The 24,681-nt window shown below is 41.1% G+C and overlaps 1 protein-coding gene across 1 annotated transcript in view; it reads left to right on the plus strand.

The window, feature by feature from the left end:
- Positions 1-20,949, plus strand: part of TRAPPC11 (trafficking protein particle complex subunit 11) — a 157,681-nt gene extending 136,732 nt beyond the window's left edge. The window contains exon 30 of the mRNA XM_053703866.1: positions 20,137-20,949. Within this exon, the coding sequence (XP_053559841.1) occupies positions 20,137-20,178 (42 nt within the window). The 3' untranslated portion in view covers positions 20,179-20,949. The remainder of the gene's footprint in view (positions 1-20,136) is intronic.
- Positions 20,950-24,681: the final 3,732 nt, after the last annotated feature.

Below are 24,681 nucleotides of genomic sequence, written 5' to 3' on the forward strand. Positions count from 1 at the left end.
AGCTTTAAATAGGAATAATTTATTTAATAAGAGTTAATTTATTTCGTTAGATTTAAATTATATTTAATTTAGGGGGGTGTTAGGGTTAAAGTTAGACTTAGCTTTATGGGTTAATAAATTTATTAGAGTAGCGGTGAGCTCCTGTCGGCAGATTAGGGGTTAATACTATTTATTATAGGGTTATTGAGGCGGGAGTGAGGTGGATTAGGGGTTAATAACTTTATTATAGTAGCGGTGCGGTCCGCTCGGCAGATTAGGGGTTAATAAGTGTAGGCAGGTGGAGGCGACTTTGAGGGGGGCAGATTAGGGGTTAATAAATATAATATAGGGGTCGGCGGTGTTAGGGGCAGCAGATTAGGGGTACATAGGGATAATGTAGGTAGCGGCGGTTTACGGAGTGGCAGATTAGGGGTTAAAAAGAATATGCAGGGGTCAGCGATAGCGGGGGCGGCAGATTAGGGGTTAATAAGTGTAAGGTTAGGGTGTTTAGACTCGGGGTACATGTTAGAGTGTTAGGTGCAGACGTAGGAAGTGTTTCCCCATAGGAAACAATGGGGCTGCGTTAGGAGCTGAACGTGGCTTTTTTGCAGGTGTTAGGTTTTTTTCAGCTCAAACAGCCCCATTGTTTTCTATGGGGGAATCGTGCACGAGCACGTTTTTGAAGCTGGCCGCGTCTGTAAGCACCGCTGGTATCGAGAGTTGAAGTTGCAGTAAATATGCTATACGCTCCTTTTTTGGAGCCTAACGCAGCCATTCTGTGAACTCTAAATACCAGCGGTATTTAAAAGGTGCCGCCAGAAAAAAGCATGCGTAGCTAACGCACCCCTTTGGCCGCAAAACTCTAATCTAGGCGTTAATCCCTTTATTACCCATACTCCAGTTTTGCATAACTAACACAGTTATATTAATATACTTTTTACCTCAGTGATTACCTTGTATCTAAGAACCTACTTCCAGACCCCTGATCATATGACTGTGACTGTTTATTATCTATTGACTTGCATTTAGCATTGTGTTGTGCTAAATCTTAAATACTCCCTGGGTGTTAACACAGTTTTATCTATATGGCCCACGGGTACTTTCAGTGAAAAGCCATTTAAAAAGCATGTGATAAGAGGCAGCCCTCAAGGGCTTAGAAATTAGCATATGAGCCTACCTAGGTTTAGTTTCAACTATGAATACCAAGAGAACAAAGCAAATTTGATGATAAAAGTAAATTAGAAAGTTGTTTAAAATCACAAGTGCTATCTGAATAATGAAAGTTTAATTTTGACTAGACTGTCCCTTTAATATAATTTGTGCAACAAATATCGAAAAAAAAGATTAATTGGCTTAGATTTTAGCCAGTTGATGTGCCCATTATAAAGGTCCTGGGTAAAACACTGAAATGCAAGACACTGCTGGTAAAAGCATGGGTGTTATCACATATATAGTATATACCTTGTAGCACCTCTAGTAATTTAAACTTCAAATACAGGCTCTCCTTTCTAGATAAAGTGAAGTCCTCCGCATCCCAAAACATGGATGCCGTAACCTTGCAAGCACTTGGCTAGATAAGACATTTTCAAGGGGCAAATGAGTCATAATGCGTCTACTGCATGTGCTTTTCTTTCATGATCAAATTGATGTATCCATGAGTCACCCATAGTAACAAATCCCTTAATTACAAACAAAAATGAAACAATAAAAAAAAAAACTAATAAATGGGAGGAATATATAAATCAACTTTTCAGTCTAAATATCTCCTAAGAATCCTTTTATATGTCAAATCGTTAGGTATCTCTGCCGTTGAACTTCTGAGCTACAAGCCTTTCCTATGAAAAAATAAGGCAAATCTATATTGTAAATCTGTATAATTGTAGAAATATAAGGGTTATCAAATCGTTACTAATGTGCCCTCCTTTCATCTCCCAACCTGGATAATTTTGAAACTTGGAAACTGGAAGTCATGTTCTTGTTTTCATTTTATTATTTAAGTTATTTTATTATTAAAAAAGGACATTGCAGAACTAGAAATGGTTCAGAGAATGGCCACAAAATTTATAAGGGGAATTATGGATTTAAGCCGCTATGGGGGGGATAGCGATATTGGTCTCTAGAAAACAGGCACTTGAGGTTGCTTTATGTAAATATATTCATGTCCCATGTAGGGCCCGATTATGACTAGAGCGCTAACGTTTGCATGCGAGCAATAAGGGGTTTATCGCTGGTGTTTTCGCTCGTCAGGTTTACCACTGGTATTATGTGCTGAAAGTAAACGTGATAGCTTGAGAGCAATCACGTTTTACGCTAGAATGATCCTCAGAGTTCTGGTTAACTGTTTTGCAAAACTAAAAAGTGCCCCAAAACACATTAAAAATTCATTACAAAGTATAGATACACTCGTAATAACACCATCTAATAAAAAATAGTCTATAAAAAAAATTGCACACAAAAGTTTTAAAGGATTAAAGATATTAGATTTGAGGGAAAAAAGGCAGGCAAAGGGCTTTAACATATGTTATGTATATATGTGTGTGTGTGTATATGTATGTGTGTGTGTGTGTGTGTGTGTGTACATATGTATTTATATGTGTGTGTATGTATTTACAGACATATACAGGGAGTGCAGAATTATTAGGCAAGTTGTATTTTTGAGGATTAATTTTATTATTGAACAACAACCATGTTCTCAATGAACCCAAAAAACTCATTAATATCAAAGCTGAATAGTTTTGGAAGCAGTTTTTAGTTTGTTGTTAGTTATAGCTATTTTAGGGGGATATCTGTGTGTGCAGGTGACTATTACTGTGCATAATTATTAGGCAACTTAACAAAAAACAAATATATACCCATTTCAATTATTTATTTTTACCAGTGAAACCAATATAACATCTCAACATTCACAAATATACATTTCTGACATTCAAAAACAAAACAAAAACAAATAGGTGACCAATATAGCCACCTTTCTTTGCAAGGACACTCAAAAGCCTGCCATCCATGGATTCTGTCAGTGTTTTGATCTGTTCACCATCAACATTGCGTGCAGCAGCAACCACAGCCTCCCAGACACTGTTCAGAGAGGTGTACTGTTTTCCCTCCTTGTAAATCTTACATTTGATGATGGACCACAGGTTCTCAATGGGGTTCAGATCAGGTGAACAAGGAGGCCATGTCATTAGATTTTCTTCTTTTATACCCTTTCTTGCCAGCCACGCTTTGGAGTACTTGGACGCGTGTGATGGAGCATTGTCCTGCATGAAAATCATGTTTTTTCTTGAAGGATGCAGACTTCTTCCTGTACCACTGCTTGAAGAAGGTGTCTTCCAGAAACTGGCAGTAGGACTGGGAGTTGAGCTTGACTCCACCCTCAACCCGAAAAGGCCCCACAAGCTCATCTTTGATGATACCAGCCCAAACCAGTACTCCACCTCCACCTTGCTGGCGTCTGAGTCGGACTGGAGCTCTCTGACCTTTACCAATCCAGCCACGGGCCCATCCATCTGGCCCATCAAGACTCACTCTCATTTCATCAGTCCATAAAACCTTAGAAAAATCAGTCTTGAGATATTTCTTGGCCCAGTCTTGACGTTTCAGCTTGTGTGTCTTGTTCAGTGGTGGTCGTCTTTCAGCCTTTCTTACCTTGGCCATGTCTCTGAGTATTGCACACCTTGTGCTTTTGGGCACTCCAGTGATGTTGCAGCTCTGAAATATGGCCAAACTGGTGGCAAGTGGCATCTTGGCAGCTGCACGCTTGACTTTTCTCAGTTCATGGGCAGTTATTTTGCGCCTTGGTTTTTCCACACGCTTCTTGCGACCCTGTTGACTATTTTGAATGAAACGCTTGATTGTTCGATGATCACGCTTCAGAAGCTTTGCAATTTTAAGAGTGCTGCATCCCTCTGCAATATATCTCACTATTTTTTACTTTTCTGAGCCTGTGAAGTCCTTCTTTTGACCCATTTTGCCAAAGGAAAGGAAGTTGCCTAATAATTATGCACACCTGATATTGGGTGTTGATGTCATTAGACCACACCCCTTCTCATTACAGAGATGCACATCACCTAATATGCTTAATTGGTAGTAGGCTTTCGAGCCTATACAGCTTGGAGTAAGACAACATGCATAAAGAGGATGATGTGGTCAAAATACTCATTTGCCTAATAATTCTGCACTCCCTGTATACTCATATAAACACAAATACATATGTATATATAGAAGTGCATTGGAGCCCTTTGCAGTTAAGTAGATAAAAACATGTAAAACCATATTTATGCAATATTCATATTTAATAAAGTGTTATTCTGGGTATTAACTGCAAATATTTCACATTCCAATGTTCTGCACATAGCAAAATATGTTCTATGTATTTATAAATAAATATTCCTATATATATATGTATATATCTATATCTAATCATGTAAATAAATAGATATAGATATACTGTATATTTTACCAAAATACCATTAGATATATTTAGAAATATGTATTTATGAATACATAGAACCTATTCTGCTATGTGAAGAACATTGGAATGTGAAATATTCATGTTTTCATGTCGGTTTAGCACACAAGAGAATATGCGATCGGGTTTGTGCGATAGTGGGCTGTCGGGATTTTTATTCTACTTTTTTTGCTCCATTGATTTCTATGGGGGAATTAATTAACACACACGCAATATTCAATCTTTGCCTCTTTGGGCTCGTCAGGTTAGCGCACGAGTGAAAACAGTTTGCTTTCAACTCATAATACGAGAGCAACCAGGCGAGTGCAAAAAGCTTACTTCTAGAAAAATTGACGCTCAAGCGGGAGCGTTAACTAATGCTCCAATCTTAATCTGGCCCCTAGTGTATGAGCATGAGCACTGTTTATTGCAAGCGCATTATATGGCAATAGGACGCACGTTAAGGCTACATATAGAGCAATTGAACTGTGGACCTCTTTGGCTGAGGAGGTAGTGACTGTTAATACAGTAGATAACATTAAAGGGAGCCTTAGATATATTTTTGGCTAAAAACAGTATTCAATTTTATGATTGCTTGTGCTTTTTAAATGTATTACATAGAAGGGTTTTTATTATACAAATAAGGTTCAATGTTAAAGGGATATGAAACCCCAAAATTTATTTTGTGATTCAGACAGAGCAAAAGTTCCAGTTTGCTTCATTCCCATGATATTCTTTGTCGAAGAGATAACCTAGGTAGGTATCTGGGGCACTACATGGCAGGAAATAGTGCTGTTGCAAATGGATAACATTCTTGCAAAACTGCTGCCATATAGTGCTCCAGACAAGTGTACGCTCCTGAACCTTTTTTCAACAAGAGAATGAAGAAAATGTGATAAAACTAGTAAATTAGAAAGTTTTCTACTATTGCATGCTCTATCTGAATCAAGGTTAAACTCAATAGACTTTTGTTTTCATTAAACCTCGTTCACTATGTTACTATGTACGCTGCCTATATTCATGGCACTAAGTACAAACGTATGCACTTTCTTGTTGTATTACATAGCCAGTTGAGCTATGAAATCTCAGTAGAATGCATTATTTGCATTGGAATTGTACCACATTAAAACACTATGCTAAACACATTATAAACACATTTCTCAAAAAGGGTGACACTGCATTTCTAACCAATTTCATCATTTATTTTTAAGAAAGCCTTGCATGCAAAACAGGTTCCAACAAAACACAGATCTGTATATATTATCCCTTTGATTGACAGGAATTAAGCACAGTTGTCCTCTAGGGGTACTGACATTTTTTAAAGACTAATAATGTGGCTTGGGGTGGCAAATTAATGGGAAAACAATGGAATATGTTTGTTCAAAACCACCATTCCACTAAGGATTATGTACATCCTCATTATTTAGCCCTGGAGTTTTTATTGAGAACCAACTTGATCATTAGAATCCCTTTTCTAACTGAATTGTTAAACAGTCATATGATTCATTTAGTAGCGTTTATCTACAGCTTTGTGTGTTTCTTTAACTGAAGTAAGTCTGTGTTTGCTGTGAATAGTATGTCCAGCTCTGTATGTTTCATCAGCAGGAGTAAGTCTGTGTTTGCTGTGTATAGTGTGTCCAGCTCTGTGTGTTTCATCAGCTGGAGTAAGTCTGTGTTTGCTGTGTATAGTATGTCTAGCTCTGTGTGTTTCATCAGCAGGAGTAAGTCTGTGTTTGCTGTGTATAGTATGTCCAGCTCTGTGTGTTTCATCAGCTGGAGTAAGTCTGTGTTTGCTGTGTATAGTATGTCTAGCTCTGTGTGTTTCATCAGCAGGAGTAAGTCTGTGTTTGCTGTGTATAGTATGTCTAGCTCTGTGCGTTTTATCAGCTGGAGTAAGTCTGTGTTTGCTGTGTATAGTATGCCCAGCTCTGTGTGTTTCATCATCAGGAGTAAGTCTCTGTTTGCTGTGTATAGTATGCCCAGCTATGTGTGTTTCATAAGCAGGAGTAAGTCTGTGTTTGCTGTGTATAGTATGCCCAGCTCTGTGTGTTTCATCATCAGGAGTAAGTCTCTGTTTGCTGTGTATAGTATGCCCAGCTATGTGTGTTTCATAAGCAGGAGTAAGTCTCTGTTTGCTGTGTATAGTATGCCCAGCTATGTGTGTTTCATCATCAGGAGTAAGTCTGTGTTTGCCTGTGTATAGTATGCCCAGCTATGTGTGTTTCATCAGCAGGAGTAAGTCTGTGTTTGCTGTGTATAGATTGCCCAGCTATGTGTGTTTCATCATCAGGAGTAAGTCTGTGTTTGCTGTGTATAGTATGCCCAGCTCTGTGTGTTTAATCAGCAGGAGTAAGTCTGTGTTTGCATGTGTATAATATGCCCAGCTTTGTGTGTTTCATCAGCAGGAGTAAGTCTCTGTTTGCTGTGTATAGATTGCCCAGCTCTGTCTGTTTCATCAGCTGGAGGAAGTCTGTGTTTGCTGTGTATAGATTGCCCAGCTCTGTGTGTTTCATCAGCAGGAGTAAGTCTGTGTTTGCTGTGTATGGTATGCCCAGCTATGTGTGTTTCATCAGCAGGAGTAAGTCTGTGTTTGCCAGTGTATAGTATGCCCAGCTCTGTGTGTTTCATCATCAGGAGTAAGTCTCTGTTTGCTGTGTATAGATTGCCCAGCTCTGTGTGTTTCATCAGCAAGAGTAAGTTTGTGTTTTCTGTGTATAGTATGTCCAGCTCTGTGTGTTTCATCAGCAGGAGTAAGTCTGTGTTTGCTGTGTATAGTATGCCTAGCTCTGTGTGTTTCATCAGCTGGAGTAAGTCTCTGTTTGCTGTGTATATATTGCCCAACTCTGTGTGTTTCATCAGCTGGAGTAAGTCTGTGTTTGCCTGTGTATAGTATGCCCAGCTCTGTGTGTCTCATCAGCTGGAGTAAGTCCGTGTTTGCCTGTGTATAGTATGTCCAGCTCTCTGTGTTTCATCAGCTGGAGTAAGTCTGTGTTTGCTGTGTATAGTATGCCCAGCTCTGTGTGTTTCATCAGCAGGAGTAAGTCTGTGTTTGCTGTGTATAGTATGCCCAGCTCTGTGTGTTTCATCAGCAGGAGTAAGTTTGTGTTTGCTGTGTATAGTATGCCCAGCTCTGTGTGTTTCATCATCAGGAGTAAGTATGTGTTTGCCTGTGTATAGTAAGCCCAACTCTGTGTGTTTCATCAGCTGGAGTAAGTCTGTGTTTTCCTGTGTATAGTATGCCCAGCTCTGTGTGTTTCATCAGCTGGAGTAAGTCCTTGTTTGCCTGTGTATAGTATGTCCAGCTCTGTGTGTTTCATCAGCAGGAGTAAGTCTGTGTTTGCTGTGTATAGTATGCCCAGCTCTGTGTGTTTCATCAGCAGGAGTAAGTTTGTGTTTGCTGTGAATAGTATGCCCAGCTCTGTGTGTTTCATCATCAGGAGTAAGTATGTGTTTGCCTGTGTATAGTATGCCCAGCTCTGTGTGTTTCATCAGCAGGAGTAAGTCTGTGTTTGCCTTGTATAGTATGCCCAGCTCTGTGTGTTTCATCAGCTGGAGTAAGTCTGTGTTTGCCTGTGTATAGTATGCCCAGCTCTGTGTGTTTCATCAGCTGGAGTAAGTCCGTGTTTGCCTGTGTATAGTATGTCCAGCTCTGTGTGTTTCATCAGCTGGAGTAAGTCTGTGTTTGCTGTGTATAGTATGCCCAGCTCTGTGTGTTTCATCAGCAGGAGTAAGTCTGTGTTTGCTGTGTATAGTATGCCCAGCTCTGTGTGTTTCATCAGCAGGAGTAAGTTTGTGTTTGCTGTGTATAGTATGTCCAGCTCTGTGTGTTTCATCAGCAGGAGTAAGTCTGTGTTTGCTGTGTATAGTATGTCCAGCTCTGTGTGTTTCATCAGCAGGAGTAAGTCTGTGTTTGCTGTATATAGTATGCCTAGCTCTGTGTGTTTCATCAGCTGGAGTAAGTCTGTGTTTGCTGTGTATAGTATGGCCAACTCTGTGTGTTTCATCAGCAGGAGTAAGTCTGTGTTTGCTGTGTATAGATTGCCCAGCTCTGTATGTTTCATCAGCTGGAGTAAGTCTGTGTTTGCCTGTGTATAGTATGCGTAGCTCTGTGTGTTTCATCAGCAGGAGTAAGTCTGTGTTTGCTGTGTATAGTATGCCTAGCTCTGTGTGTTTCATCAGCTGGAGTAAGCCTGTGTTTGCCTGTGTATAGTATACCCAGCTCTGTGTGTTTCATCAGCAGGAGTAAGTCTGTGTTTGCCTGTGTATAGTATGCCTAGCTCTGTGTTTCATCAGTTGAAGTAAGTCTGTGTTAGCCTGTGTATAGTATGTCCAGCACTGTGTGTTTCATCAGCAGGAGTAAGTCTGTGTTTGCTGTGTATAGTATGTCTATCTCTGTGTGTTTCATCAGCAGGAGTAAGTTTGTGTTTGCTGTGTATAGTATGTCTAGCTCTGTGTGTTTTATCAGCTGGAGTAAGTCTGTGTTTGCTGTGTATAGTATGCCCAGCTCTGTGTGTTTCATCATCAGGAGTAAGTCTCTGTTTGCTGTGTATAGTATGCCCAGCTATGTGTGTTTCATAAGCAGGAGTAAGTCTGTGTTTGCTGTGTATAGTATGCCCAGCTCTGTGTGTTTCATCATCAGGAGTAAGTCTCTGTTTGCTGTGTATAGTATGCCCAGCTATGTGTGTTTCATAAGCAGGAGTAAGTCTCTGTTTGCTGTGTATAGTATGCCCAGCTATGTGTGTTTCATCATCAGGAGTAAGTCTGTATTTGCCTGTGTATAGTATGCCCAGCTATGTGTGTTTCATCAGCAGGAGCAAGTCTGTGTTTGCTGTGTATAGATTGCCCAGCTATGTGTGTTTCATCAGCAGGAGTAAGTCTGTGTTTGCTGTGTATAGTATGCCCAGCTCTGTGTGTTTCATCAGCAGGAGTAAGTCTGTTTTTGCATGTGTATAGTATGCCCAAGTTTGTGTGTTTCATCAGCTGGAGGAAGTCTCTGTTTGCTGTGTATAGATTGCCCAGCTCTGTCTGTTTCATCAGCTGGAGGAAGTCTGTGTTTGCTGTGTATAGATTGCCCAGCTCTGTGTGTTTCATCAGCAGGAGTAAGTTTGTGTTTTCTGTGTATAGTATGTCCAGCTCTGTGTGTTTAATCAGCAGGAGTAAGTCTGTGTTTGCTGTGTATAGTATGCCTAGCTCTGTGTGTTTCATAGCTGGAGTAAGTCTCTGTTTGCTGTGTATATATTGCCCAGCTATGTGTGTTTCATCAGCAGGAGTAAGTCTGTGTTTTCTGTGTATAGTATGCCCAGCTCTGTGTGTTTCATCAGCTGGAGTAAGTCTGTGTTTGCCCGTGTATAGTATGCCCAGCTCTGTGTGTTTCATCAGCAGGAGTAAGTCTGTGTTTGCCTGTGTATAGTATGCCCAACTCTGTGTGTTTCATCAGCTGGAGTAAGTCCGTGTTTGCCTGTGTATAGTATGCCCAGCTCTGTGTGTCTCATCAGCTGGAGTAAGTCTGTGTTTGCTGTGTATAGTATGCCCAGCTCTGTGTGTTTCATCAGCAGGAGTAAGTCTGTGTTTGCTGTGTATAGTATGCCCAGCTCTGTGTGTTTCATCAGCAGGAGTAAGTTTTTGTTTGCTGTGTATAGTATGCCCAGCTCTGTGTTTCATCATCAGGAGTAAGTATGTGTTTGCCTGTGTATAGTATGCCCAACTCTGTGTGTTTCATCAGCTGGAGTAAGTCTGTGTTTGCCTGTGTATAGTATGCCCAGCTCTGTGTGTTTCATCAGCTGGAGTAAGTCTGTGTTTGCCTGTGTATAGTATGCCCAGCTCTGTGTGTTTCATCAGCTGGAGTAAGTCCTTGTTTGCTGTGTATAGTATGCCCAGCCCTGTCTGTTTCATCATCAGGAGTAAGTATGTGTTTGCCTGTGTATAGTATGCCCAGCTCTGTGTGTTTCATCAGCAGGAGTAAGTCTGTGTTTGCCTTGTATAGTATGCCCAGCTCTGTGTGTTTCATCAGCTGGAGTAAGTCTGTGTTTGCCTGTGTATAGTATGCCCAGCTCTGTGTGTTTCATCAGCTGGAGAAAGTCTGTGTTTGCCTGTGTATAGTATGTCCAGCTCTGTGTGTTTCATCAGCTGGAGTAAGTCTGTGTTTGCTGTGTATAGTATGCCCAGCTCTGTGTGTTTCATCAGCAGGAGTAAGTCTGTGTTTGCTGTGTATAGTATGTCCAGCTCTGTGTGTTTCATCAGCAGGAGTAAGTCTGTGTTTGCCCGTGTATAGTATGCCCAGCTCTGTGTGTTTCATCAGCAGGAGTAAGTTTGTGTTTGCTGTGTATAGTATGCCCAGCTCTGTGTGTTTCATCATCAGGAGTAAGTATGTGTTTGCCTGTGTATAGTATGCCCAACTCTGTGTGTTTCATCAGCTGGAGTAAGTCTGTGTTTGCCTGTGTATAGTATGCCCAGCTCTGTGTGTTTCATCAGCTGGAGTAAGTCTGTGTTTGCCTGTGTATAGTATGCCCAGCTCTGTGTGTTTCATCAGCTGGAGTAAGTCCTTGTTTGCTGTGTATAGTATGCCCAGCCCTGTGTGTTTCATCATCAGGAGTAAGTATGTGTTTGCCTGTGTATAGTATGCCCAGCTCTGTGTGTTTCATCAGCAGGAGTAAGTCTGTGTTTGCCTTGTATAGTATGCCCAGCTCTGTGTGTTTCATCAGCTGGAGTAAGTCCGTGTTTGCCTGTGTATAGTATGTCCAGCTCTGTGTGTTTCATCAGCTGGAGTAAGTCTGTGTTTGCTGTGTATAGTATGCCCAGCTCTGTGTGTTTCATCAGCAGGAGTAAGTCTGTGTTTGCTGTGTATAGTATGCCCAGCTCTGTGTGTTTCATCAGCAGGAGTAAGTTTGTGTTTGCTGTGTATAGTATGTCCAGCTCTGTGTGTTTCATCAGCAGGAGTAAGTCTGTGTTTGCTGTGTATAGTATGCCTAGCTCTGTGTGTTTCATCAGCTGGAGTAAGGCTGTGTTTGCTGTGTATAGTATGGCCAACTATGTGTGTTTCATCAGCAGGAGTAAGTCTGTGTTTGCTGTGTATAGATTGCCCAGCTCTGTATGTTTCATCAGCTGGAGTAAGTCTGTGTTTGCCTGTGTATAGTATGCGTAGCTCTGTGTGTTTCATCAGCAGGAGTAAGTCTGTGTTTGCTGTGTATAGTATGCCTAGCTCTGTGTGTTTCATCAGCTGGAGTAAGTCTGTGTTTGCCTGTGTATAGTATGCCCAGCTCTGTGTGTTTCATCAGCAGGAGTAAGTCTGTGTTTGCCTGTGTATAGTATGTCCAGCTCTGTGTGTTTCATCAGCTGGAGTAAGTCTGTGTATAGTATGCCCAGCTCTGTGTGTTTCATCAGCTGAAGTAAGTCTGTGTTTGCCTGTGTATAGTATGTCCAGCTCTGTGTGTTTCATCAGCTGGAGTAAGTCTGTGTATAGTATGCCCAGCTCTGTGTGTTTCATCAGCAGGAGTATGTCTGTGTTTGCTGTGTATAGTATGCCCAACTCTGTGTTTCATCAGCAGGAGTAAGTCTGTGTTTGCTGTGTATAGTAGGCCCAGCTCTGTGTTTCATCATCAGGAGTAATCTCTGTTTGCCTGTGTATAGTATACCCAGCTCTGTGTGTTTCATAAGCAGGAGTAAGTCTGTGTTTGCTGTGTATAGTATGCCCAGCTCTGTGTGTTTCATAAGCAGGAGGAAGTCTGTGTTTGCTGTGTATAGTATGGCCATCTCTGTGTGTTTCATCAGCAGGAGGAAGTCTGTGTTTGCTGTGTATAGTATGGCCAGCTCTGTGTGTTTCATAAGCAGGAGTAAGTCTGTGTTTGCTGTGTATAGTATGCCCAGCTCTGTGTGTTTCATAAGCAGGAGTAAGTCTGTGTTTGCTGTGTATAGTATGCCCAGCTCTGTGTGTTTCATAAGCAGGAGGAAGTCTGTGTTTGCTGTGTATAGTATGGCCAGCTCTATGTGTTTCATCAGCAGGAGGAAGTCTGTGTTTGCCTGTTTATAGTATGCCCAGCTCTGTGTGTTTTATCAGCTGAAGTAAGTCTGTGTTTGCCTGTGTATAGTATGCCCAGCTCTGTGTGTTTCATCAGCTGAAGTAAGTCTGTGTTTGCTGTGTATAGTATGCCTAGCTCTGTGTGTTTTATCAGCTGAAGTAAGTCTGTGTTTGCTGTGTATAGTGTGGCCTAGCACTGTGTGTTTCATCAGCTGAAGTAAGTCTGTGTTTGCTGTGTATAGTATGGCCAACTCTGTGTTTCATCAGCAGGAGTAAGTCTGTGTCTGCCTGTGTATAGTATGCCTAGCTCCGTGTGTTTCTTCAGCAGGAGTAAGTCTGTGTTTGCCTGTGTATAGTATACCCAGCTCTATGTGTTTCATCAGCTGAAGTAAGTCTGTGTTTGCTGTGTATAGTATGCCCAGCTCTGTGTGTTTCATCATCGGGAGTAAGTCTGTGTTTGCTGTGTATAGTATGGCCAGCTCTATGTGTTTCATCAGCAGGAGGAAGTCTGTGTTTGCCTGTTTATAGTATGCCCAGCTCTGTGTGTTTCATCAGCTGAAGTAAGTCTGTGTTTGCTGTGTATAGTATGCCTAGCTCTGTGTGTTTTATCAGCTGAAGTAAGTCTGTGTTTGCTGTGTATAGTGTGGCCTAGCACTGTGTGTTTCATCAGCTGAAGTAAGTCTGTGTTTGCTGTGTATAGTATGGCCAACTCTGTGTTTCATCAGCAGGAGTAAGTCTGTGTCTGCCTGTGTATAGTATGCCTAGCTCCGTGTGTTTCTTCAGCAGGAGTAAGTCTGTGTTTGCCTGTGTATAGTATACCCAGCTCTATGTGTTTCATCAGCTGAAGTAAGTCTGTGTTTGCTGTGTATAGTATGCCCAGCTCTGTGTGTTTCATAAGCAGGAGGAAGTCTGTGTTTGCTGTGTATAGTATGGCCATCTCTGTGTGTTTCAGCAGCAGGAGTAAGTCTGTGTTTGCTGTGTAAAGTATGCCTAGCTCTGTTTGTTTCTTCAGCAGGAGTAAGTCTGTGTTTGCCTGTGTATAGTATACCCAGCTCTATGTGTTTCATCAGCTGAAGTAAGTCTGTGTTTGCTGTGTATAGTATGCCCAGCTCTGTGTGTTTCATCATCGGGAGTAAGTCTCTGTTTGCTGTGTATAATATGCCCAGCTATGTGTGTTTCATAAGCAGGAGTAAGTCTGTGTTTGCTGTGTATAGTATGCCCAGCTATGTGTGTTTCATCATCAGGAGTAAGTCTGTGCTTGCTGTGTATAGTATGCCCAGCTCTGTGTGTTTCATCATCAGGAGTAAGTCTGTGCTTGCTGTGTATAGTATGCCCAGCTCTGTGTGTTTCATCATCAGGAGTAAGTCTGTGTTTGCTGTGTATAGTATGCCCAGCTCTGTGTGTTTCATCATCAGGAGTAAGTCTGTGTTTGCCTGTGTATAGTATGCCCAGCTCTGTGGTTTTTCATCATCAGGAGTAAGTCTGTGTTTGCCTGTGTATAGTATGCCCAGCTCTGTGTGTTTCATCAGCTGGAGTAAGTCTGTGTTTGCTGTGTATAGTATGCCTAGCTCTGTGTGTTTCATCAGCTGGAGTAAGTCTGTGTTTGCCTGTGTATAGTATGCCCAGCTCTGTGTGTTTCATCATCAGGAGTAAGTCTGTGTTTGCCTGTGTATAGTATGCCCAGCTCTGTGGTTTTTCATCATCAGGAGTAAGTCTGTGTTTGCCTGTGTATAGTATGCCCAGCTCTGTGGTTTTTCATCAGCTGGAGTAAGTCTGTGTTTGCCTGTGTATAGTATGCCCAGCTCTGTGTGTTTCATCAGCTGGAGTAAGTCTGTGTTTGCTGTGTATAGTATGCCCAGCTCTGTGTGTTTCATCAGCTGGTGTAAGTCAGTGTTTGCTGTGTATAGTATGCCTAGCTCTATGTGTTTCATCAGCAGGAGGAAGTCTGTGTTTGCCTGTTTATAGTATGCCCAGCTCTGTGTGTTTTATCAGCTGAAGTAAGTCTGTGTTTGCCTGTGTATAGTATGCCCAGCTCTGTGTGTTTCATCAGCTGAAGTAAGTCTGTGTTTGCTGTGTATAGTATGCCTAGCTCTGTGTGTTTTATCAGCTGAAGTAAGTCTGTGTTTGCTGTGTATAGTATGGCCAACTCTGTGTTTCATCAGCAGGAGTAAGTCTGTGTCTGCCTGTGTATAGTATGCCTAGCTCTGTGTGTTTCATCAGCAGGAGTAAGTCTGTGTTTGCCTGTGTATAGTATACCCAGCTCTATGTGTTTCATCAGCTGAAGTAAGTCTGTGTTTGCCTGTGTATAGTATGCCCAGCTCTGTGTGTTTCATCCGCAGGAGTAAGCCTGTGTTTGCTGTGTATAGTTGTATAGTATGCCCAGCTCTGTGTGTTTCATCATCGGGAGTAAGTCTCTGTTTGCTGTGTATAATATGCCCAGCTATGTGTGTTTCATAAGCAGGAGTAAGTCTGTGTTTGCTGTGTATAGTATGCCCAGCTATGTGTGTTTCATCATCAGGAGTAAGTCTGTGCTTGCTGTGTATAGTATGCCCAGCTCTGTGTGTTTCATCATCAGGAGTAAGTCTGTGATTGCTGTGTATAGTATGCCCAGCTCTGTGTGTTTCATCATCAGGAGTAAGTCTGTGTTTGCCTGTGTATAGTATGCCCAGCTCTGTGTGTTTCATCAGCTGGAGTAAGACTGTGTTTGCTGTGTATAGATTGCCCAGCACTGTGTGTTTCATCAGCAGGATTAAGTTTGTGTTTGCTGTGTATAGTATGTCCAGCTCTGTGTGTTTCAGCAGCAGGAGTAAGTCTGTGTTTGCTGTGTAAAGTATGCCTAGCTCTGTTTGTTTCATCAGCTAGAGTAAGTCTGTGTTTGCTGTGTATAGTATACCCAGCTCTGTGTGTTTAATCATCAGGAGAAAGTCTCTGTTTGCTGTGTATAGATTGCCCAGCTATGTGTGTTTCATCAGCAGGAGTAAGTCTGTGTTTGCTGTGTATAGTATGCCCAGCTCTGTGTGTTTCATCATCAGGAGTAAGTATGTGTTTGCCTGTGTATAGTATGCCCAGCTCTGTGGTTTTTCATCATCAGGAGTAAGTCTGTGTTTGCTTGTGTATAGTATGCCCAGCTCTGTGTGTTTCATCAGCAGGAGTAAGTCTGTGTTTGCCTGTGTATAGTATGCCCAGCTCTGTGTGTTTCATCAGCTGGAGTAAGTCTGTGTTTGCTGTGTATAGTATGCCCAGCTCTGTGTGTTTCATCAGCTGGTGTAAGTCAGTGTTTGCTGTGTATAGTATGCCTAGCTCTGTGTGTTTCATCAGCTGGAGTAAGTCTGTGTTTGCCTGTGTATAGTATGCCTAGCTCTGTGTGTTTCATCAGCTGGAGTAAGTCTGTGTTTGCCTGTGTATAGTATGCCCAGCTTTGTGTGTTTCATCAGCAGGAGTAAGTCTCTGTTTCCTGTATATAGATTGCCCAGCTCTGTGTGTTTCATCAGCTGGAGGAAGTCTGTGTTTGCTGTGTATAGTATGCCCAGCTCTGTGTGTTTCATCATCAGGAGTAAGTCTGTGATTGCTGTGTATAGTATGCCCAGCTCTGTGTGTTTCATCAGCTGGAGTAAGTCTGTGTTTGCTGTGTATAGATTGCCCAGCTCTGTGTGTTTCATCAGCAGGATTAAGTTTGCTGTGTATAGTATGTCCCGCTCTGTGTGTTTCATCAGCAGGAGTAAGTCTGTGTTTGCTGTGTAAAGTATGCCTAGCTCTGTTTGTTTCATCAGCTAGAGTAAGTCTGTGTTTGCTGTGTATAGTATACCCAGCTCTGTGTGTTTCATCATCAGGAGTAAGTATGTGTTTGCCTGTGTATAGTATGCCCAGCTCTGTGTTTTTTCATCATCAGGAGTAATTCTGTGTTTGCCTGTGTATAGTATGCCCAGCTCTGTGTGTTTCATCAGCAGGAGGAAGTCTGTGTTTGCCTGTGTATAGTATGCCCAGCTCTGTGTGTTTCATCAGCTGGAGTAAGTCTGTGTTTGCCTGTGTATAGTATGCCCAGCTCTGTGTGTTTCATCAGCTGGAGTAAGTCCGTGTTTGCCTGTGTATAGTATGTCCAGCTCTGTGTGTTTCATCAGCTGGAGTAAGTCTGTGTTTGCCTGTGTATAGTATGTCCAGCTCTGTGTGTTTCATCAGCTGGAGTAAGTCTGTGTTTGCTGTGTATAGTATACCCAGCTCTGTGTGTTTCATCAGCAGGAGTAAGTTTGTGTTTGCTGTGTATAGTATGTCCAGCTTTGTGTGTTTCATCAGCAGGAGTAAGTCTGTGTTTGCTGTGTATAGTATGCCCAGCTCTGTGTGTTTCATAAGCAGAAGTAAGTCTGTGTTTGCTGTGTATAGTATGCCTAACTCTGTGTGTTTCATCAGCTGAAGTAAGTCTGTGTTTGCTGTGTATAGTATGGCCAGCTCTGTGTGTTTCATAAGCAGGAGTAAGTCTGTGTTTGCCTGTGTGTAGTATACCCAGCCCTGTGTGTTTCATAAGGAGGAGTAAGTCTGTGTTTGCTGTGTATAGTATGCCCAGCTCTGTGTGTTTCATCAGCAGGAGTAAGTCTGTGTTTGCCTGTGTATAGTGTGCCTAGCTCTCTGTGTTTCATCAGCTGGAGTAAGTCTGTGTTTGCCTGTGTATAGTATGCCTAGCTCTGTGTGTTTCATCATCAGGAGTAATTCTGTGTTTGCCTGTGTATAGTATGCTTAGCTCTGTGTGTTTTATCAGCTGGAGGAAGTCTGTGTTTGCTGTGTATAGTGTGCCTAGCTCTCTGTGTTTCATCAGCTGGAGTAAGTCTGTGTTTGCCTGTGTATAGTATGCCTAGCTCTGTGTGTTTCATCATCAGGAGTAATTCTGTGTTTGCCTGTGTATAGTATGCTTAGCTCTGTGTGTTTCATCAGCAGGAGTAAGTTTGTGTTTGCTGTGTATAGTATGTCCAGCTCTGTGTGTTTCATCAGCTGGAGTAAGTCTGTGTTTGCCTGTGTATAGTATACCCAACTCTGTGTGTTTCATCAGCTGGAGGAAGTCTGTGTTTGCCTGTGTATAGTATGTCTAGCTCTGTGTGTTTCATCAGCTGGAGGAAGTCTGTGTTTGCCTGTGTATAGTATACCCAGCTCTATGTGTTTCATCAGCAGGAGTAAGTCTGTGTTTGCCTGTGTATTGTATGCTTAGCTCTATATGTTTCATCAGCTGGAGTAAGTCTGTGTTTGCCTGTGTATAGTATGCCCAGCTCTGTGTGTTTAATAAGCAGGAGTGAGTCTCTGTTTGCTGTGTATAGATTGCCCAGCTATGTGTGTTTCATCAGCAGGAGTAAGTATGTGTTTGCCTGTGTATAGTATGCCCAGCTCTGTGTGTTTCATCAGCTGGAGTAAGTCCGTGTTTGCCTGTGTATAGTATGTCCAGCTCTGTGTGTTTCATCAGCTGGAGTAAGTCTGTGTTTGCTATGTATAGTATGCCCAGCTCTGTGTGTTTCATCAGCAGGAGTAAGTCTGTGTTTGCTGTGTATAGTATGCCCAGCTCTGTGTGTTTCATCAGCAGGAGTAAGTTTGTGTTTGCTGTGTATAGTATGTCCAGCTCTGTGTGTTTCATCAGCTGGAGTAAGTCTGTGTTTGCTGTGTAAAGTATGGCCAACTGTGTGTTTCATCAGCAGGAGTAAGTCTGTGTTTGCTGTGTATATATTATGCCCAGCTCTGTGTGTTTCATCAGCTGGAGTAAGTCTGTGTTTGCCTGTGTATAGTATGCCTAGCTCTGTGTGTTTCATCAGCTGGAGTAAGTCTGTGTTTGCTGTGTATAGTATGCCTAGCTCTGTGTGTTTCATCAGCTGGAGTAAGTCTGTGTTTGCTGTGTATAGTATGCCCAGCTCTGTGTGTTTCATCAGCAGGAGTAAGTTTGTGTTTGCTGTGTATAGTATGTCCAGCTCTGTGTGTTTCATCAGCTGGAGTAAGTCTGTGTTTGCCTGTGTATAGTATACCCAGCTCTGTGTGTTTCATCAGCAGGAGTAAGTCTGTTTTTGCCTGTGTATAGTATGCCCAGCTCTGTGTGTTTCATCAGCTGGAGTAAGTCTGTGTTTGCCTGTGTATAGTATGCCTAGCTCTGTGTGTTTCATCAGCTGAAGTAAGTCTGTGTTTACCTGTGTATAGTATACCCAGCTCTGTGTGTTTCATAAGAGGAGTAAGTCTGTGTTTGCTGTGTATAGTATGCCCAACTCTGTGTGTTTCATCAGCAGGAGTAAGTCTGTGTTTGCTGTGTATAGTATGCCCAGCTCTGTGTGTTTCATCAGCTGGAGTAAGTCTGTGTTTACCTGTGTATAGTATGTCTAGCTCTGTGTGTTTCATCATCAGGAGTAAGTATGTGTTTGCCTGTGTATAGTATGCCTAGCTCTGTGTGTTTCATCATCAGGAGTAAGTCTGTTTTTGCCTGTGTATAGTATGCCTAGCTCTGTGTGTTTCATCAGCTGGAGTAAGTCTGTGTTTGCTGTGTATAGTATGCCCAGCTCTGTGTGTTTCATCAGCTGGTGTAAGTCAGTGTTTGCTGTGTATAGTATGCCTAGCTCTGTGTGTTTCATCAGCTGGAGTAAGTCTATGTTTGCCTGTGTATAGTATGCCTAGCTCTGTGTGTTTCATTAGCTGGAGTAAGTCTGTGTTTGCCTGTGTATAGTATGCCTCGCTCTGTGTGTTTCATCATCAGGAGTAAGTCTGTGTTTGCTGTGTATAGTATGCCCAGCTCTGTGTGTTTCATCAGCAGGAGTAAGTCTGTGTTTGCTGTGTATAGTATGCCCAGCTCTGTGTGTTTCATCATCAGGAGTAAGTCTGTGTTTGCTGTGTATAGTATGCCCAGCTCTGTGTGTTTCATCAGCAGGAGTAAGTCTGTGTTTGCCTGTGTATAGTATGCCCAGCTCTGTGTGTTTCATCAGCAGGAGTAAGTTTGTGTTTGCTGTGTATAGTATGTCCAGCTCTGTGTGTTTCATCAGCAGGAGTAAGTCTGTGTTTGCCTGTGTATAGTATGCCCAGCTCACAATTACAAATGCATTATTCTGTCAAGCAGAATTTATTTAACAGTTTGCTAGGATATAATAGATAGATAGATAGATAGATAGATAGATAGATAGATAGATAGATAGATAGATAGATAGATAGATATGTGACATGAAACACTAAATAAATGCCAGACAATGATGGAGTCAAAACAAAAGTTAGTTTCGGAATAATATGCAGATATATATATATTTTTTAAATTATATTTCTTTGTTTTTAAACAAATAGGTGTAAAGTAATGGCACCACCATGTAAATAGGTTTCCTTATTTATTTTAAATGAGTTACTTAAGTGATCACTGACCATGTTAGGGTTGTAAAGTTTGCACTTTAAAATCTTCCTTGGTATTGGAAAGCCCACATATTTAAGTGCTAAAGTTCAGAAAAATGGGACTAAATAAAAAATACAAATATACATTTATTTACTACACGTAAACCATTTACCATTTAAAAGTCTTTCACTTCCCTTTAATATTAATTGAGATATAATAGCTATCTATAAACTAAGTGCATTATGTAAGAAAACCTTCTACATTATACATGTGTATTGCATATCTTTTTTTCTAACATGTTTCATACGCTACGTAGTTTTTTTTATTACTTTGCAAATATATTTAAGCTGCTTATTTTTTTTATTTTAGCCACAGGGACGTCAAGCCGATGAGTCAATTGAAGCAGCATAATTATGAGATTTTTGCACATACTACATTTATGCTGATCCAGCCACTGGAAACATAACGTCTATTTTTGGCTAAAATATTTTCATGTTTAAAGTTGGAAACTGAAGGAAAATGTGTATATTTGAGTAGTCTATTTGAGAAAACAACATGAAACAAGACCAAGCAGTGAACACAGATCAATTGCTACTTTGGACAGCTCTGGTGGGATTTAAGCTGTCATCCTGGCTTACTGTAGAATTCATCCACTAACACACGGAATGTGATGAGTAAGCCTGAGACTTTTACTCTTCTTCATGCGTTTGAATTTGTTTCTCTGGTTTCAGAATTTTAACAAGTGGAACCGCTAATTTGCTGAAGGTTTCAACTCAACCCAAGTGAAGGATAAATGCATCAGATATGAAGCCTTTTTTATTTGAAAAACAAATCATCTGCAGTTCTCCTCAAGCATACAGAGTAAATAATATTACTACATCTGAAATGAAAAACAAATATATATCTATATATATGGACTTCAGTTTTATGTAAATAGTACTCACCCTCAAGGAAGGATTTTGTAATTGACTGATCAGATTCTGGCAGAACATGAACAACTCTGGTGTATTTGGTTTTATTACTTACTAAAAATGAAACCAATTGATGATGGTAATACATAAGATTGTATTATGTCATGTGCACTGTGCATTTTGTAAAAGTAAAATATGTATACCGGGCAATATATGTGTACATTTCCTTGTTAGAATAAACCTTGATCTTCTGTTTGGTTATGAGTAATAATATCAAGAGAGGGTTTTATTTTCAAAACAAAGGAAGTTTTCAGGTAATCTAAAAATGTGTATGTGATGACAGAATAAGCTTAGCAAACCACATCTAGGAAATAAACTAGTGCAAAACAAAATACGTTTTCAGGTTTAAAAAAAAAACATGATATCCATATCAGTAATTTTTATTAACTTAAAGGGACATGAAACCCACAATTTTTCTTTCATGATTCAGATAGAGAATACAATTTCAAACAACTTTCCAATTTACTTTCATTATTTAATTTGCTTCCTTCTCTTGTTATCCTTTGCTGAAGGTTTATCTAGGCAAGCTCAGGAGCAGCAGAGAACCCAGCTGTTGATTGGTGGATGCATATATATATTGATTGTGATTGGCTCACCCATGTGTTCAGTTAGAAACTATTAGTGCATTGCTGCTCCTTCAACAAATGATACCAAGAGAATGAAACAGATTAGTTAATAGAAGTAAATTAGAAAGTTGTTTAAAATTGTATTCTCTATCTGAATCATGAAAGAAAAATGTTGGGTTTCATGTCCCTTTAATGTTTTTGGAAGCTTCACTTGACGCTATCAGTGACTGAGATATTAAGATATAAAAGCATACTGTATGAGTAAAGTTATGCATACACGTGTTGTCTATAATCATATTCCCATAACTCCATTCATTTTGCTCCAACATGTATTCACATTTTCTAATACATTGGAAATTTAATTTATGTCCCTGTAAAAACATTTAAAAATGAGTAGTAAACAATTGTTACAACAAATACGTACTTATTTTCTCATCTTTTCTTGTCATTTTTGTTACTACCTTTACAGGGGCTGGCAAACTACAGATTACAGAAATCTGACTCTGCAACAGTCAACACAGGGATTGCTTAAATAACTGTAGTAGTTCATTTATACCTTACCTGAGATGGCTTTTTAAGAGGAATGTGCCGGCATTGTAAAATAAATATTTTTTTATTTATATATATATATATATATATATATATATATATATATATATATATATATATATATATAAAGGGAACAAATATGATGCTCTATAAAATACTATGCTGGAGTTTAAAAAATTACTATTGTCCCTTTAAAGATTAACATGAAATTAAAAAGCTTCAATGGGGTTGCTTGCACTGGACTTTAGAGCATCAGTTTATTACAGGATCTCTAGAAGTTGCTCTGACCAGTGAGATCCTCACTGGCTCCTCTACGTCATAAGAAAAATTCTTCTAAAATATGATAAAATGCCCTTTCCATCTTAATGGAAGGAGAGTCCACAGCTTCATTCATTACTTGTGTGAATTAAGAACCTAGCCACCAGGAGGTGGCAAAGACACCCCAGCCAAAGGCTTAAATACCTCCCCCACCCCCCTTTTCTCCTAGTCATTCTTTGCCTTTCGTCACAGGAGGTTGGCAGAGAAGTGTCGGAAGATTCAAAGGAGTCTCTTATGGAGGGTAGTACTCTTCGAAATGGGACTGGAGTTTTAATTAATCCTGTCAGCTTCTCAGTGACAGCATGGATAATGCATCCAGAGATGCAGGGAGAGTCTTTCTGCGAAACCATCCAGACTCTGACTAACAGCTCCATAAGCAATCAGCGTTGTTTCGCTGCCTGCTTTCTGCTCTCAAGTCCATGTCGGGGGCGATGTTACTACCCTGTCACACTTGAAAGGCCGTGTTCCTGTTCCACGTCATAGATTCTGGTAAGATTTTATTTTTACACATATGATAATGTAAGAAGACAGGGTCACAGTGTGTCTCCTTTTATCTGTATAGAATCAAGGGTAATACCCTCGGTAAGGGGGTTATTGAACAGGGGGGATTTGTACATGATATTGTTTATTGTGCTAATGCTGCGACATGTGTGAGATGAGGCTCTGTCAGTGTGCGAACATTTTTCTTATTGAGAGATCTGCGTAGGCATTTTTTGGCGCGTTTTCTCTAGTGCAGGGGCGTTCCTGCATGGCACTCCATGTGACCGGGTGTGGCCTCTTTAACTTCCTCTTCTTGACCGGCGGTGTAGGAGACGAAGCGTTTTCACTGTGGTCCGGGTCATAGGAGGTGGTGAGTGCCCCGGCCATTGGGATATAAAGGTGCCATTTAATACTATCTAGTCCGCAATAAAGGCGCAAGATATGGAAGACTCTGATATGTTAGAGGGTACTCACTCTCTAATTAAAACTAATAACTGTGTCTATTGTGAGGAGGTTCCGGTTGACCCGACTGCTCAACTTTGTTCCACATGTTTGAAAAGATTGCTATATCTAAAAAGAATAAGAGATTTAGTACAACTGAGCCATTTACCTCTGAGGGTTCTCCGTCCCGCGAGGTGCGTTCCCTACATTCATCTCTGATTGCACATGCAGCTTCCCAGGGCACTTCTAACTCTCCTGTGGGAGGGGCCCTTTGGCCACCAGATTTCGCTGATCAGTTACAATGCCTTACCACGCCCTGCTAAGCGCAAGCGAAAGGTGAAATATAGCTATCCGTCCCAGGGGGTCATCTACTCTGCTGGATGTCTCTGACAGATTATCCGCTGAGGAAGACGACTCCGACTCTTCGGAGGACGTTTTCTCTGGGTCAGATTCAGTGGTTTCTAGGCCTCTGTCGACGGAGGAGCCAGATTATAAATTTAAAATGGAGCATTTGCGCTTTCTGCTGAAAGAGGTGCTTGCTACGTTGGAGGTTCCGGAACCGAAACTATCGAAAGAACCTTTGATCCCTAAGATAGCTAGGGTTTACAAGGACAGGGTAGTGCCACAGACTTTCCCGGTCCCCATTAAAATGGCTAATATTATTAAGAATGAATAAAAAACTTGGTTAGTCCTTTTCTACTTTAACTACTTTTAAAAAGCTATTCCCCGTTCCGGACTCGCAGCTTGAGCTGTGGGGGGGCATTTCTAAGGCACTCCACACTCGCTAAGCGAACGACTATTCCGCTCGAAGATAGTTCTTCGTTCAAGGAACCAATTGATAAAAAATTGGAGTCCATGTTGAGAAAGATGTTTCAACTCACAGGGTTCGTCTTTCAAACGTCAGCGGCCGTAGCTGCGGTGGCTGGATCGGCTACCTATTGATGTGACGATCTGTCAGGGTTACTGTGCCTTTAAGCAGGGATTTGCATAGGAACTTTCTCATTGGTTGCCTAGGTTATACGTTCCACCATTTCCTGTGGCTCCTTGCTTAGTATTTTGTAGTGTAATCTACCTTTACCTGAGCCCAGCTTGTGTTCCTATTGCAAGCCTCTATTTGGATTACAAATTAAAGTTTATATCTATTCTCAGTGGAAGTGGACTTGTTAACCTTTTTTCACCTACTTCTGAATTTATTTGCCAGTTTTCAGAAAAGGAAGTCAGTGTGAATTTTTTGCTACAGTTTCCTAATTTCCACTAAACCTTTCTCACCTGCACTATTACTTGCACTGAATCTGCAGCAGCAGCTGCAAACTGCCACTTCTCCCTCTGCTGCAGCTAATTCAGCTTACAGAGCCTCAAAGCATCAGACCGGAGATTGCTGCACAGATCAGCTCACTTCTCAATACTCTCCCCCTGCTTTGTTTGCAAGTACTGTTCAGGAGTAACGGCTATCATTGTCAGCTGACCGGAGGGCGGATTAACCAAACTGAACTGCAAGTATCTTTTGTTGTTTTTTTTACAAAGTATCATTTCCATACTTAGTTGAATAACTGCAAGCAAGTGTAATCCGCTTAAAGTGATACACCTCA

Source organism: Bombina bombina, chromosome 2 (assembly GCF_027579735.1).
Source record: "Bombina bombina isolate aBomBom1 chromosome 2, aBomBom1.pri, whole genome shotgun sequence".
NCBI classification, from domain to species: Eukaryota; Metazoa; Chordata; class Amphibia; order Anura; family Bombinatoridae; genus Bombina; species Bombina bombina.